The 15,861-nt window shown below is 35.9% G+C and overlaps 1 protein-coding gene across 1 annotated transcript in view; it reads right to left on the bottom strand.

Moving 5' to 3' along the window:
- The window catches only part of KCNH5 (potassium voltage-gated channel subfamily H member 5), a gene marked incomplete at its 3' end in the record, with an annotated part of 114,804 nt that overhangs the window by 25,396 nt on the left and 73,547 nt on the right, over window positions 1-15,861 (bottom strand). The window contains exons 5-6 of the mRNA XM_008048533.1: window positions 11,537-11,652; window positions 5,867-6,259 (exon numbers count right to left, since the gene is read on the bottom strand). Of these exons, the coding sequence (XP_008046724.1) occupies window positions 5,867-6,259; window positions 11,537-11,652 (509 nt within the window). The remainder of the gene's footprint in view (window positions 1-5,866; window positions 6,260-11,536; window positions 11,653-15,861) is intronic.

The following is a 15,861-nucleotide window of genomic DNA, read 5'->3' as shown; positions in this document are numbered from 1 at the left end:
CCCAAACTTTACCTGTATGATGACCACTTGTATACTTCAATCTGAACTGTACCCCACATCTTTAAAATTAAAAATTTTTTTAAAAGAATGAATGCTATTGTAAATGATAGAATATGTGTGATAATGATGTATCCTTATAAGTTAATCAACTGTATCAAATGTACTACTCTGGCATGGGAGTTTGATAGTGGGGAATCTGTGCATGTATGAGGACAAAGGGTATATGGGAAATCTCTGTACGTTCTCAGTTTTGCTGTAAACTTAAAACTGCTCATAAAAAATAATCCTTTTTTTTAAAGGCTCATGCTTTTATAAAATTAGATTTAACAGCAGATTGCTCTGGACTCAATGTTGGTACACCATCATCAACTGGGAAATACAGTGAGAAGAAAAATCAACCAATTCCAAGGAGTACTAGGTAGTGCTATGGTTTCAGTGTTTTTGTCCCCTGGAAACTCTTGTTGAAATTTAATCCTCATTGCAATAGTGTTGTCGAGGGGCGCCTAATGGAAGGTGTTTAGGTCATGAAGGCTCCACCTGCAGGAATGGGTCAATGCTGCTCTTAAAAGGGCACACAGGAGTGGGTTTGCTCTCTTCTGACATGAGAGGACACAATGTTTGTCCTGCTTGCCCCTTTACCTTTCACCACCATGTGCAGATGAAGCAAGAAGGCCCTCACAAGGCACCAAATGCCAGTGCCTTGATCTTGGACTTCCCAGTCTTCAGTATTGTGAAAAATAAATTTCTGTTCTTTATAAATTACCCAGCCTGTGGTATTTTGCTATAGCAGCACACAACAGACTATGACAGGCAGTGTTTCTATGGATTTGATATGCTTAAAACTAGGAACCCTTTTTAAAAGTTAGGTAATGCCTACCTATACCACTCAAACATTATTGTAAATTATTTATGGCAAGTTAATTTTATTAAGTAACAATTTCTAATATGTAGGCAGTCTGAAATGGCAACAAAAAGGGATGGAGATAGATTCTAGGCTGACGAAAGTCACTAAAATCTGTAAGCATAGTTACAGATTTGCTCTCTGATTTCCAATTCTTGTTTGAATGACTAGATCAGAAATAAAATGTATTAATGCAAATAGGCACAATAAAGTAAAATAATTCATGTGACAGCTTAACAAGCATAACTCATGACAAAACAGTAATTTAGAAAGTTATTTTCCATAAACTTTTCTGAAAATCAAAAATACTTGTTTACTGTCACTTAGCAGTCATTGGTCCATTGATTGTTCCTCCTGAATCAAAGTGATCCTGAATGAGTGATCTTTTTCCCAATGCCATTTTGTTCTGACCATGTTTACCATCTAAACATCTGACCATGTTCTAAATTCCCTGGGTATCATGTTTCCTAAATCCCCCTATGCTATTGAACAGCATGTGATCTGCAGCTGCCCCACCTTTCTCTGATATTTATGACTCAGCTCCCCCAACCTCCCAGAAACCAAACTCTCTGGACCTCCCAAAGCTGTATTAAAGAAGCTCAATCCTATTCTTTGAATTCCTAGCAACAACATCTTTTGGCCTCTATTTATGGCTTTTAGGAAATGTTTATTCCTTCCTTTAAAACAGAATGTTTCCTTAATGGAATCTGTCTTTTCTGCCTCACGAATTTCTTAAAGAATCACATACCCAGTTCATGAATTCCTAGGAAATCAAATTACCGTCACAGAACATGTCGACAATCTTGAAAATAAAAAATGTTATTATGTCTTCTAAGTCACTCTGCACTCGCATCATGTTCAAGAATTAATCGTAATTTTCAGAATCACATTTTCTCTTATTCTTAAATCATCACTAATGCACTTCCTCCTCATGTTTAAGTTCTATTTTATTTGTATGTCGTTGTACAATATACTAAAACTTTGCTTACACTTTATTGTTTCGTGTCAGTGAATCACCAATATGCATTAAGAGCAATGAGGAAATATCAAGGAGATAGAAGACACAATTGTCACCACGACAGGATTTATAATCAAGCTAAGAGAATAAACACATATGAAATAACACCCAATCAGACTTGAAGAATTCTGCAAACAAAATTCATTAATGTCTCTTTTTCTCATTTATTTCTTATAACTACCTTGTAATATAGCTAAGGCAGGCACTTCTCCTTTTTTTTTTTTTTTTTTACCATATGGAAACTAAGAGCCAGAGTAATCATTCCAAATTTTCACAACAAAACATGTCCTACACAAGGCACAGGTCTCCAGATCATTCAAAAATTGCTATCATGTTTATAAACAAATACAACACAAAAAATAATTTTAACTATATTAATGTGCATGGATGTACATGAATGAAGATGAAATACAGTGAAAATATTAATTAGAGTGGCTTGGGAATGATGCAGGTAAGCTTCCAGAAAGAAGTATGTTCCAGAAAGTGGGACATCATATTATATGTAATAAGGAGCCAGTATCTACAGGAACTGGACTAGATAGGTCAATAATGTATAAAATTGGTGTACAAAGAAACTGATAAACATGAATAAATCTAACTAAGTACTGACAACTAAATAAAATATATAAAAATTTAAAGGGCAAATAAAAAACAAGGCAAAACCAAAATAAAAGACAATAATAATTTGAAAAATAGAAGGCAAACAGAGATCCTTGAATTATTTAGAGGAAAGGTAAAGATTCTTATAAATTTCTGGGATTAGTTAAGTCAAACTCTGATGATAATAAAAATGTAAGAGTAATCAATTAACAGGAAAACTTCCACACAGTGGAAGAAATCCAAGAGATTAAAGAAAAGTTCAATCAATCCAAAACATGGAAGAATAGTAAAAAAAAAAAAAAAAGAAAGAAAAAAACAGAGAAAAACAAAAAAGCATTTAAAAGTAGAAAATAGGATGCTCTATGTAAATCTAAATATAATCACAATAAATGTAAATAGGTTAAACTCACTTGTTAAATAGACTCCCAGAATCTATATACTACTTATAAAATATACAGTTAGAATATAATAACCTAGGATGATGAAAGGAAAAGGAAAAAAATATACAGACCAAATACATATCAACTGTGCAAAAGCTAATCTAGCTGTATTCATATCAAGCAAGCTATACCTTAAGCAAGAAAAGTATTATTAGAGACAAAGAAAGAAAATAATATTGAAGAAATCTCCCAGAAAGTGTTTCAAAAAGATAAAAATTGGAAAATAGAAGCAAAAACAAAAAAAGGAAATTAAATGACTAGTCTTGTAGGCACAGTATCTTAATAAAAAGACTTCCAGAGAAAGAGAAAATGTAGGTAAAGGGAAGGGGTGAAGAAAATAATCATAAGAAAAAATCAAGATAGAAGTTATGCTATTCCAGATGGAAAGAGGCCATCCAGTCAATACCCATCAAAATTGATGAAAAAAAATACACACACACACACACACACACACACACACACACACACACACACACGGAACCAAAAAAACCAGAATTTATTTATAAAAGATTGTGTATTTATTCTTACATGATTAAACTTCAGTCACCTCCAAAGTACTCTTCATTTGATGCAATACACCTATTGAGAAACTTTTTCCACTGCTCAAAACAGTTTGTGAACTCATCAATTTTGATGCCTTTTAGTGCTTCTGCCATTTTTTGTTTCACCTCTTCCACACAGCAAAACATTTCCCTTTGAGAATTTTTTTCATCCAGGGGGAAAAATGTCACTCGGGATGAGGTCAGGTGAATAGGGAGGGTGGGGCATGGAAATCATGCCATTTTTGGTCAAAAACTGCTGCACACTCAGTGTAGTATGGGCAGGTGTGCTCATAAATTGCCCACCGTGAAATGGGCAAACGCATTAAAAGAATCTCAAAAATACATTGAAAGAATCTCAAAAACAAATTCACTGAAGCCGAATGCAGCCTCTTATAACAATGCTAGCTAGTACACTGATGCCAATGGGTTCCTAAAACATTTACCTAGTAGGGGAAGCCTGTACTGAAAGGGGCCTGCACCCCCCAAAATAATTTCTTTTGGGGGGGCCCCCTCATATATATACATATATAAATATATTACATATATACATATATGTATGTATATTATATATAATTAGGTAATCTAATATACATAATTATATATGTAATATACATATATGTATGTATATTACACATATAATTATATCTGGTTATAAATGCATTTACTATTACATATATTTACTGCATTTTCTTTTCTATTAATTAAGCTGATATTTTGATTACTTTTTTTAATTGACAGAAATACTTGTATGCATTTACCACAAACAAAACATTGTTTGGAAGTATATACATGTAGCGAAATGACTAAATCTACCTAATTAAGTTGTACATTATCTCACACAGTTATCATTTTTGTGGTTGAAAACACTTTACATTCACTGTCTTAGCATTTTCCAGAATACAATATATGTATTGTTAATTATAGTCACCATGTAGTATACTAGATCTCTTGAACTTATTCATCCTGTGTCTAACTGAAATCTTGTACCCTTTGATCATTTTCTCAACCACCCAGCCCCTGGTAACCACCATTCTACCCTCTACTTCTATGAAGTCAGCTTTTTTAGACTCCACATGTGAGCAATTATTTATATTAAAATATTTATGCCTATGTTCTAAATAACCAAAATCTTAACGTATTTATGTAATAATTCATGTAGCATATGAAATATAAATGCACTTATTGCCCATTTATCATATGACTAGCATTTTAAAAATTAATTCCTTTTACTCCTCTCCAGAGCATAAATTTGAAAGAAATAAACATACCTCTAAAGGCTTAATATACATGAAATCTAAAATTAGAAAATGAGTTACTATGATTTGGTTTTTCCATAATTTTTAAAATAACAATTATATATACAGTATCAAAATACAATGTCTATACTGAACTGTTGGGGAATAATGTCTTTAATACTATTAGATCTGATTGAATGTAGACATTTTATGGAAAAAGTCACTAAAGAAACGTTTCAATCTATTTCCCAACACATATACAGCAACAACAACAACAACAACATAGTAGAGAATTTTCCATCTGAGCAGACTAGAGTCTTTAGGAAAATTAAGTTACTATCATTATCATTATGAACACATTTTAATAATAGATACATCCTATATTGACTCATTTATATATTTTTTGCTGAAATTATTGGTTCCTTCCAATTTGCCTGCTATAACAACTTGAAAATAATTCATTCTTAAGTTAGAGGCTTATATACTGTGGATGAAGTGGTCTTCTAAGATACAACACATTTTAATTACTTCTAGTTGCACAGATAGCTTTGAAGGAGCAGAACCTTAAATCAGATCAGACATCAGAAATCATCCAAAATAGTTTCTATTCACAATTATACTCAGAAATTTTTTAAAGCAAATATTTATAAGGAAGAAGCCAAAGTGGTAAAAATTCAAAAACTGCTCTCTCATGAAAGTTTCCTTATCTCTATATTAACTCTAGCACTGTTACTTATGTATCTGAAGAAAAGAAGTCAAAAAGATCTATAGATGCATAGAGATTTAAAATCCCACAGCTTTTAAAAGAAAATGCACCTACTTCATATCTTTCCATCAGTTATGTAATTTGTAAACAGTATTTGATTCCAAATGCTGCTGCTTTTCTTGTCTTCCACATCCCCCAACCACAACCTCAACCACACTCTTTTCCTTGTAATTAGCATTTTCAACCAAAAATCAAGGGGGAAAATGGATGAAAATTAAGATAATCAAATATAATAACTTATGGCAAGGATTTAATAGCATGAAGTTTGAAAAGGGTGACTAAAAACAAGTTTGGATTATCTGTGGAAATTTGTTTATCTGATGTTTTCAAAACACATGATCCATAGTACTCAAAAAAGACTTACCTCATCTACATTTTCAAAGGCATTGATGATGTCATAAGGTAAACAAGATAGCAGATCGATCACAAACCAAGTTTTCAGATAGTTCATCCTTATGAGCTTGGGGTCAGAAATGACCTCTCCACCAGGTCCCACAAAAGTTGTATGAAAATTTAAAACGATGTCAACCAGAAAAATAACGTCCACCACACTGTCCAGTACCAGCCAGGCTATGTTGTTCTGCTTTGTCTTGAAGGAAACATTATAAGGAACCATAATGGCGGTGTAAAAGGTAAGAATTAAAATCAACCAATCCCAAGTAGTTTTAAAAGCACAATAGTGTAAAATAATGTGTGGTGGCGTCTTTGGCGCTTCTTGTTTATACTGAGGGAGGATATCTGATCCCAGCTGAAGAACCTAAAAGAGAAAAAATATATATATATAAATGAAAAGGACATTTCTGCAGTCAGTGATGAATTCAAACTTACTGGCAATCAAACCACAGCCTGTTTATCATGACTCTTGATTTCAAGGCTAGCCACACTCCATAGTTTCACCTCCCTCTTCTCCTGAGTTGTCCTAAAGTTTGTTCAAAGAAATTCACTCCAAGTCCAATTGCTCTACCAAAGTTGATCTGCCTGCTGTTCTATCTGGCTTGCTCTGCTGCAGTGACCAACACTGATCCACAATACTGCTAATATCCACTTTCTGAGAGTGTCTCCTGCCCATTCACTCTGCAAGCCTATCTAGAATCATAGGTTTTTCATGGGTTGTCCAACCGTTATATGGGTGAGTCATTGTTATCCAACCTTCACTCATATTTATCATCTCAGTAAACATAACTTTGGTCCTGACAGCCTCACTGGACCCCAGCATCCCACTGTCTGTGACCTTGTTGTTGAGTGAATCTCCCCAAGGGCTCTGATGACTGACACAGCAATATCAAGGGCTGTAAATGTTTTAGCCTGTTTTTTTCTTTTCTCCCTTAAAGAATATTATAGTTCTTGCCCAGGTGCAAATTGCCTTTAGTGAAAAAATTCCATATACTCAGTTTTGTTTAAGTATACCTTTTTGACAAATGGAAAAATTTCAGTATAAGGTTATGTGAACCCTAACATACTCTGACAAGGTCTAACTACAGTACAAGACAAAGAGAAAAAGATGATAGAGCAAGAGTAGAGGTATGGTCACCTTTGGGCAAAGGTAACAAACATAGAACTTTGCATCACCTTCTGGAACCCAGGGATTCAGAAAAGGAATTGAAGGAGCAGACCAAAAACCCTGCCCCATGCCATCAGTGAAGCTAGACAGTGTATGTGTTACAGAACTCGGTAAATGAGAATTTCTTAAATAATGTTTTCAACAGTTTTGTCCATCTTATGCAACCAATTATTAGGTGTCTCTAGAACTAAAGGGACCCAGGAGGTAGGAGTCAAAAAGTTCAAATCATAAAATCATGAATGTATTAAATATCTGAATGTATACATAGACAAAAATAAAAAGTCTTGTAAGCATATAACACTATGAGTTATGTGTTGCAAAGCAAAACAAATATGCTGGCATCTTTTGAGAGTATTCTAAAGTTTCTCCCCTACATAGAACTTACATATCTGAAAACTAAGTATATCATATCCATTATTATTACTATTTTCAACATGAAAAATAGCACTGGTATTCTCTTCAGTTGTGTGCTAAAATTATTGTTTTTATTTGGGGGATTGTAAGAATATTTATAAAGATATTTTATGGGTTCACCCATATCACCAGTGTCCCAGACATATTTTTCCATAAGGTCTTAAATTAGTTAGCAGCAAAGTATCCTACTAGGAGTATAAGTTTCATGCTGGGATGGAGTGTTATAAACACAAAATTGTACATAATCATGGCTTTTCTTTCACTGGCCTATCAGTTCCAAGTTCACGGTGTTAAACATGAAAATGTCCTTTAAATTCAATGTTAGCATTTTACCATCTATAACTACATAGTCTATGTTTGAGCACAAAGAAATTAGACTTGGAAAATAAGAACAAACTCAGTGTCAGGGTGCATTACCACCTACTTGGGCCCTAAGCCTTTTTGCCTTCCCATACCCCTGCCTCCTACAAAAAAGGTAAATTGATAAAAGTATATTTTATAATAGTATTGCTACAAAGATGAATACATTAATATCACACATTCAATTTTTCTTTTTACCTCAAAGTTCGTTTTTTCTTCTGCTAACAGAAACAGAAACATTCTGTAGGCCCCAAAAAGTGCTGTGTAACCTAGACACTGTGCCTACTACACTAATAAATAGGTAGGCACTGCTCGGTACCCCAGAATAATGTAAGTTCTCGCCTCTAGAGACAGCGTGGGATCACCCCTGAGTTCAGTACTTCTCAAATCTCTTTACACACTAAAACCATCTGGAAAAGTTTCAAGAAATACAGTATACTCATACCTGGACCCCACCCCAGAGAATGATTAGTATTCTGTGGGTTCTCAGAGAATCTATATTTTCAAAACCTTTCCAGGTGATTATAATATACAGCCCAAGGTTAAGATCCCTGTCCTATAGGTTTTTTTCAATACTCAGGACCCAATTCTCTAGAGAGTGACTTACATATATAAAGCACTCCAAAAATGTAAGATAAGAAGGAGGAAAAGTAAGAAGAGGAAGGGGAAGAGGAGAAGGAGCAGGAGGAAGAAGGGAAGGAAGAAGGTGGCAACAACCAAGACTAATGGGCAGGTGAAGTGTTTAAGCTTTGATCTTTCTCATATGCAAAGCACTACCTTAATCTTAACTCTATCACCAGGTTCTTTTATAAAGCAGTAAACAACTCTTCATTTTCACTGTAATTTCATTTGTGCTCAGGTGTAGGAGGGATTAAATCATATTTTCTGATGTATTTTTATACCAACACAGACACATACTTCCTCTCTGAAGATCTGAGAGCACTGACTCTAACAAAGTCGGGCCCACTGACTAATGTGGCAGGGTGCGTAGATTTATCCCCAACCAACATAAAAGTTAACAAGCTGAAGACCATTGGTGGAATGTCGATGCATGTGGAAAATTCATTAACTGCCTACGTGAAGACGGGAATCTTTAGAACTGGGGATCAGCTCTAAATTGGGGGGATCAAGTAGAATTAAGATTAAATTTACGTATCTTGAAAAAAGTGAAAGGACCTAAAATTCCACAACCAAGCCAGATTTTGAGTGGAGCAAATCATATGAGTCTTGGAGTACAACTGGAAAAACAATATTCTTGTGCTTACTTGCTGTTTCTGTTGGGTCTATCTTGGGAGAGCTAAGAGCACATATTGCAAGTATGTACACTGAGTATCTGTGACCTGACAGAAAGTAGTTTTATATCAGAATCAGGCTTATGAATTAGGAATTACTTACAGAGAAATCAATAATAATCCCAAAGCAAAGTAAAAATAATAATAATAGTCAGATGGGAAGAAATATATTAATAAAAATTTCTCAAAATTAAAAAAATGATGAAATGTCAAGGGGAAAGTTTCATCTTGCCCCTTGACATAGTAAAAAAAAATGACCCTAAGTGATTCAGGGTGCTAAGGTGGACGATCTTCCTCTCTATGGCCCACTTCCTCTTGTTCTTGCTCTGCTGTGTAACAGAGAAAAGAAAAACTCAGAATAGGATATAGTTAAAATCCAAAAGGAATCATGACTATAAAAAACAACAGTCACAGAAACAATCTCCTCTGCTTCATCCTGGTTTGTAAAAAGAAATGGACCACTTAAAGCAGAAGAGAAAGTAATTCCAAAAATCAGAGTATTTAATAATAAGCATTATTGAAAAAGAAAGTTGTATCTATGTGCTAATTGCATATAATCTTTTAAAATATTGTGATTAACATTGCTAGTTATTATTTAGTTATGTTAATGTCTTACTTTGGTTTTTAAAAATATGTCTGTACATCAAAGTATTATTCTTTCCCCAAGCTAACAGTGCTATTTAGAGCAGAAAACCCTAGCAAGTGTCTTTGGTATAAGAAAAACTCCAGAGTTCTTCAGATTCAAGAAACATTCAGATTCCAATCCTCTCCAAGCCAGATTTAATATTTACAACTAGTTGAGAAAGTAACTCCATAGCATTTCAACTCACTTTTCTCCAGCAGAGCAAACTGATGAACTTACAGATTTGAATCTATCTTTCCCTTTGTGGGGTACATGACCTCAGGATATTTTGTAAGTGCTAAATTCTCAGAATAGTTTTGGGAGCTTGATTAGCTTTTTGGTAACTTTCACACCAGTAATACAAATAATGAGGATAGAAGACATGTGAGCTGTAAAACTTTTCGCTGCCTCAGTTCTGTCCTCTTTAGTCTCAGAATAACATCTAGTCCTATGGCTTGAATAGCCACACTTTAAGAATGAGATTAAAGCCTACAACTCAAACCCCAATATCCCTCCAGAGTGTCAGACCCACAAATCCCACCACCATTTAGACATCTCCACTAGGATTTCCTATCAGGCTCCTCAAACTTAAGATGTCTAAAATTGAACCCATGATCATTGCCCCCAAACCTTCTCTTTCTCCTCCTATTGTGCCACTTTATTAACCAAAAGAACCATCAACCCAGTTGTCTAAACTCAAAACATAGAGTTATCCTTGGCTCAGTCCCCACTCCATACCCTAATCTATCAACAAATGTGTTGACTTTAGCCTGCATCTGCAATCTGCCCACTTCTGCTGCCACTACCTTGCCTAATATCATGGTCATTCTAGCTAAATTACTGCTAAGACTCTCTGACAGGTTTTCCTATTTACCCATTCTCCAGACAGCTACTAGGTCAAGCAGGGGTTTTTGGTCATTTTGTGCCTTCAATCCTTTCGGCAATATGGTAAAAGCTGTAAGTCTCTTCTTGGACTAATATTTAAAATTAATAAAATACAAATATGAAGACAAAAGAAACCAATTAGAACTAATCTCCCTTTGAGAGATTTTTCTGAGGTATAAATGTGACCATGTCATTTCCCACATTAGATACCAACCACCACCATCTCACTATACAGCACACTAATCTTTCTTCTTCACCTGAATTCAACCATACTGAAGTCATACTCAAAGACCTCATACTATCGTATCTCTGAGCCTTTGCATATGCTGGCCTCCTTGGTAGAAATGACCTCTATGCCTTCTTTGCCTGCCTAACTCTTATGTTTTCCCTTTAAGATTCACTCAACTCAAATATCACCTCCCTCAAGTTGCCTTCCCTAGAGCCCCAAGTCTGAGCAAATGCTCCTAATGTGGGCTCCCACTGCACTCTGTCATAGTACTTTTCACATTCCACGATCAGTTTCCACTGCTGGACATTTAGCTCCTTAATAACAGGGCCCATTTCTTATTTATCTTTATATCCTTTGCAGCGTGCCAAGCACAGAACAACCTCTCAGTAAGTGTTTGCTGCATACATAAATGAAGGAAAATGTGAACTCCCTATCTCAAAGGAAACTCCACACTCTACAGACACCACCTGGTATGTCACAAACTAACTACATTCCCATTACAATAGTTGGAATGAAAAAAAAGATGTATTTGGTATTTCTGTGTTTCTACAAGAGAAAAATAAATTATCAACTGTTTATAAAATAATAGACATATCTGTATGAATCATTTTGGGGGGGAAATATGCACCAACACAGACCATCTTGGAAAGCAAAGTTAGTCTCATACTTACTTCAGCTAATCTTGAGTGTTTGTGGACCACCTCTGTTTTATTCATTGGTGTGAGCTGCTGCAAAACACTTCGGCTATTTGTCAAAGCCCGTGTCAATCGGGCAAATTTCGTCCAACCTAAAAAATAAGGAAAGAAAGTCTCAGTTCATACACAATGAATAAGGAATTCAACATTCTTGCTAATATTGAAGGAATCTCAGCAATCATTGACATCCACAACACATGCAAAGTATCAAACTAAAGCATTTTCTTTCTACATAGACATCATTATATATTTGAAATGTGACTATAAAACACTGAGCAACTCTTGCATGTAACATTTGTGATTTGCTCAAATATATTATATAATTCTTGTAGCCAAGGCAACTAGATGGCACAAAATTCTGTGGTCCCCTTGTATCGTATGGGTTTCTTACTGGGAAACAGCTGCCCAGCCGGGAATACATTTCCCACCATTCCTTGTATCTAGGTGTGGTCCCTGTTCCTAGTTCTCACCAACGGAATGTAAGCAGAAATGATGTGCATTAATAACTTCTACTCCACAACTTAAAAAGCAAGCACGACCTCTCCACATTTTCTCCCTCTTTCTACCAGCTGGATGCAAATGACAATAAGGCCCTAGGGGATAGCAGAGCCACTGAATCACTGTATGGAAAAATTGCCATATGCCAGGCAGGATCACTTGCCTTGGACTGTTGTATGAGCAGGAAATGTGCTTCTATTATATGAAACCATTGAGAGTTAGGGGTTTGTTATGCAGCTAGTATTACCCTAATAAAAACAGTCCTACTATGTATTTGTGTGCAGATATACAGACCTAAGAGAATAAAAACAAATTTCAACAAATCGTAGCATGTCATGGCTCATATCACACACTTCCATCTTTCTTGTAACATAGCAAAATGTTGTTTCTTTCATTAACAACTGAAAAGAGATCTAAAAATTATTTTTGGAATATCAAGAATTGTTAATAATGTTTTCTGAAAGAGCAGTAACTTCTGGGAGAAAAATGTGAATTTAATAGGAAGGAAATTTCTTCTGGGGCCTCAACTTGGCATTATTAAAATCATTAATTTCAAGGAAATGGCAATGAGATGTGAACAAACAGAACAAAACAAACCATACTCTGGTCCTGTCTCAATTGTCATTTATCTAGGCATCTCAAAAGCTCTGATCCATTAAAAATTTTATTAAATGCAATTTGATAACTTCTACAGTATTACTCTTTACTAGGGCATTTACCAAATAACTCCTTAAACATGAAAAACTGATGATCCAAGGAATGACTCTAATGGCATTGATGAAATTTAGACAATGTGTCAAAAGATGAAGGAAGATGGCCTAGGCATACACCAGCCTAATATCTGTCAAACCATACAATTCAGGTGACATCATATTCTGCTACTATTCTTCAGACTAATTCTGATTTCACTTAAACTTTTATTGCCTCAACAATTCTGCTCCCTCTATGTATTCAATAACTGGATTGGAAATGGAATGTCATTATTTTTTCTTCATTAATGGACCTCATCCTAGTGACTGGAACAAAAACAAATGTTAGGTTTTGGGAACTGTATGCAACCCTAAGGATTACCTTGTGCGATGTCCTAGGGAAGCAAAAAGGCACCAGATATGCCACCAACTCTCTAAAAAGTCAACATCGATGTAAAAAAACAACATGCAATCTCTATGACAAACCTAGACATTTCTTCTGTGTGCCTGACCTATGTGTCTAATCAGCCACTGGCCACCTCTTACTAAGATGTTCTACAGGTATCTTACACACATCACGTTGAAAATTGATTTCATCATCTTCTTCTCCCCTCATCACCAACCCTGCATCATTCATGCACTCCTGGTATTGATGAGTGGGCCCCATGATAGTTCTAACTGGTCAAATCAGAAACTTGAAATTTACCATCCTCCTTTCACTATTACCTATACACACACACCACACACACACGCGCGCGGTCACACACACACACACACACACACACACACACACACATATCTAATCACTCTCAAGCCTTAGAGATTATGTCATGATTAAATATCTCTCAAATTGAATCTCCTTTCTACATCCCTATTATATCAGACAACATATCATCTTTTACCTGAATTAGGTGACAGCATCCTAAAGCCACACTCACATTGCTAGCAAACTTCTTTCTAAAGCACAAATCTGACAATGGTTTTCCCTCCCTTACCCTTCAACAGCAACACAGAGGCCTCCAGAATAATATGATCTTTGGCATATAGGTCATTTTGTTTCTGACCACAAAGTTTTGTTCTATATTTCAATCTTATTAAAACCAACCACAAAATTAAATAAAGAATAAAATCAAAATGAAAATTAAGTCTATTAGGAATTCTTTGTACACCCTATAATGTTCTACGTTTCCATATTTTCACGTTATAATCATTCTGCCCACCTGGAATGCCTTTTCTCTCCCCCATCTGTCTGGCTAACACTTACTGGTATCTGCAGACCCAGTTATATTACCTCATTACCTCTTTCGGGAGGCTTCTATGACCCACACCACAGGAGAGATGCTTTTACACCACAGGATGCATACCTCATATGTCAATAACAACACTGATGCAACTGCTGATTAATATAATAGTCACTCTTGCTAAGCCATTGTTCATCTCTCCATTCCCAGCACTTGGTACGTGGCCTGCATAAATAGGCCATAAAGAAATAAAGATCCTATATTTGTAACTTTAAAAATCAGAGCTTAAGACGGGCTCGGTGGCTCAGCCTGTAATCCCGCGCCTTTGGGAGGCTGAGGTGAGTGGATTGCCTGAGTCCATGGGTTCGAGACCCGCCTGGGCAGGCGAGACCTCATCTCTACAATAAAATTTTTTTTAAAAATTAGCCGGGCATGGTAGCGCATGCCTGTAATTCCAGCTACTCGGAAGGCTGAGGCAGAAGGATCGCCGGAGCCCAGCAGGTCGAGGCTGCGGTGGCCGGGAGCGGCCACTGCACTCCAATCTGGGCGACAGAGTGAGACTCCAACTCAGGAAAAAAAAAAAAAACAAAATCAGAGCTTAAAAATAAAGCTCATTTTGTTTTTCTACCATCGGGTTTTGATTTGATTGTTTCTTGTCAGATGAAAATGTTGAGAGTGTCTTTGCAATAACTGTATTAGCCATAGGTATATTCAATTGCTACCTGTTAATAATTTCCCCATCTTACATCAGTGACATATTATAATTTCATTGACTATTTCTAGGAACTCCCAAGTCAATCTTCTACTTGCTGACGGTTCATGTTTTTAAATAGTAATGTGTGTCTCTTTGTACATCTGAGTTAAATTTAAAAAGAAGTCCATTTTTATTTCCTGTGAGAAATAAGGTTTATCTAGAAAATATCAGGGGTGCCAAAAAAAGTATGCACATTTTAAGCAATGTTATCTATATATTACTTTTCCAAGTTGAATTGAATTATGGTAGCAATTATGGTAGTATGATATTCACACAAAAGATGATATTTATCAAATGAATGCTAGCATCACCATGTGACAAGCAGGACAGTCAAAGAAAATGGTGGAAGCACAGTTGTCATTCAAGGAGTGCCAAACCATTTTGAAATGGCATTTGAAATTCGAGAATGTTGTGGAAATATATCAATGGAGGCGTGAATATGTAACAGAACCTCCAAATTGCCTAACAGTTGCACACATTAATGATAAGTTTGAGAGGCATGGTACTGTGTGTGATGTACACAAGGGAAGATCTAGGAGGCCTCACACAGCGACAAGTCCTGCTTCTTCTCCTAGATTGTTGGAACAGTTTACACTCTTGCTACAGAAATCTATCAAACAATGGTCGAGTGTACCTAGACATGCTACACACATACATTTTACCTGCAATTTGCACACTTTTGGGGAATGATCGATTTTACTTGCAACAAAACGGTCTCCCACTGCACTTCCACCAAGATGTGAGAGGTTACCTTGATGAGAATTTGCCAAGACAATGAGCAAGACAAAGAAGTACAGTTGAGTTTCCCCCACATTCTCCTGACTTAACATTCCTTGACTTCTATCTATGGGGGAATCTTAAAGGATGTGGTGTACTGTAGAAAACTGGCCACATTGGTGGTACTTCAGGAAGAAATTGAAATGACATGTGCAGCTATACACGTGGACACTTTGGTCAACGTTACTCAAGTAGTATTTTGCCATAATCAGAAGTATCTAGATGCTGATAGTAACCACTTGAGCACCTCTTATAATTGCAGAAATCAAAAGTGACTTGTAGCCGGGCTCAGTGGCTCAGCCTGAAATACTGCACTTTGGGAGGCTGAGGTGAGTGGATTGC

The sequence above is a fragment of the Carlito syrichta genome, unplaced genomic scaffold (genome assembly GCF_000164805.1).
Source record: "Carlito syrichta isolate Samal-C Ts95f unplaced genomic scaffold, Tarsius_syrichta-2.0.1 Scaffold124146, whole genome shotgun sequence".
NCBI lineage: Eukaryota > Metazoa > Chordata > Mammalia > Primates > Tarsiidae > Carlito > Carlito syrichta.
This window is presented reverse-complemented; position numbering and strand designations above follow the sequence as displayed.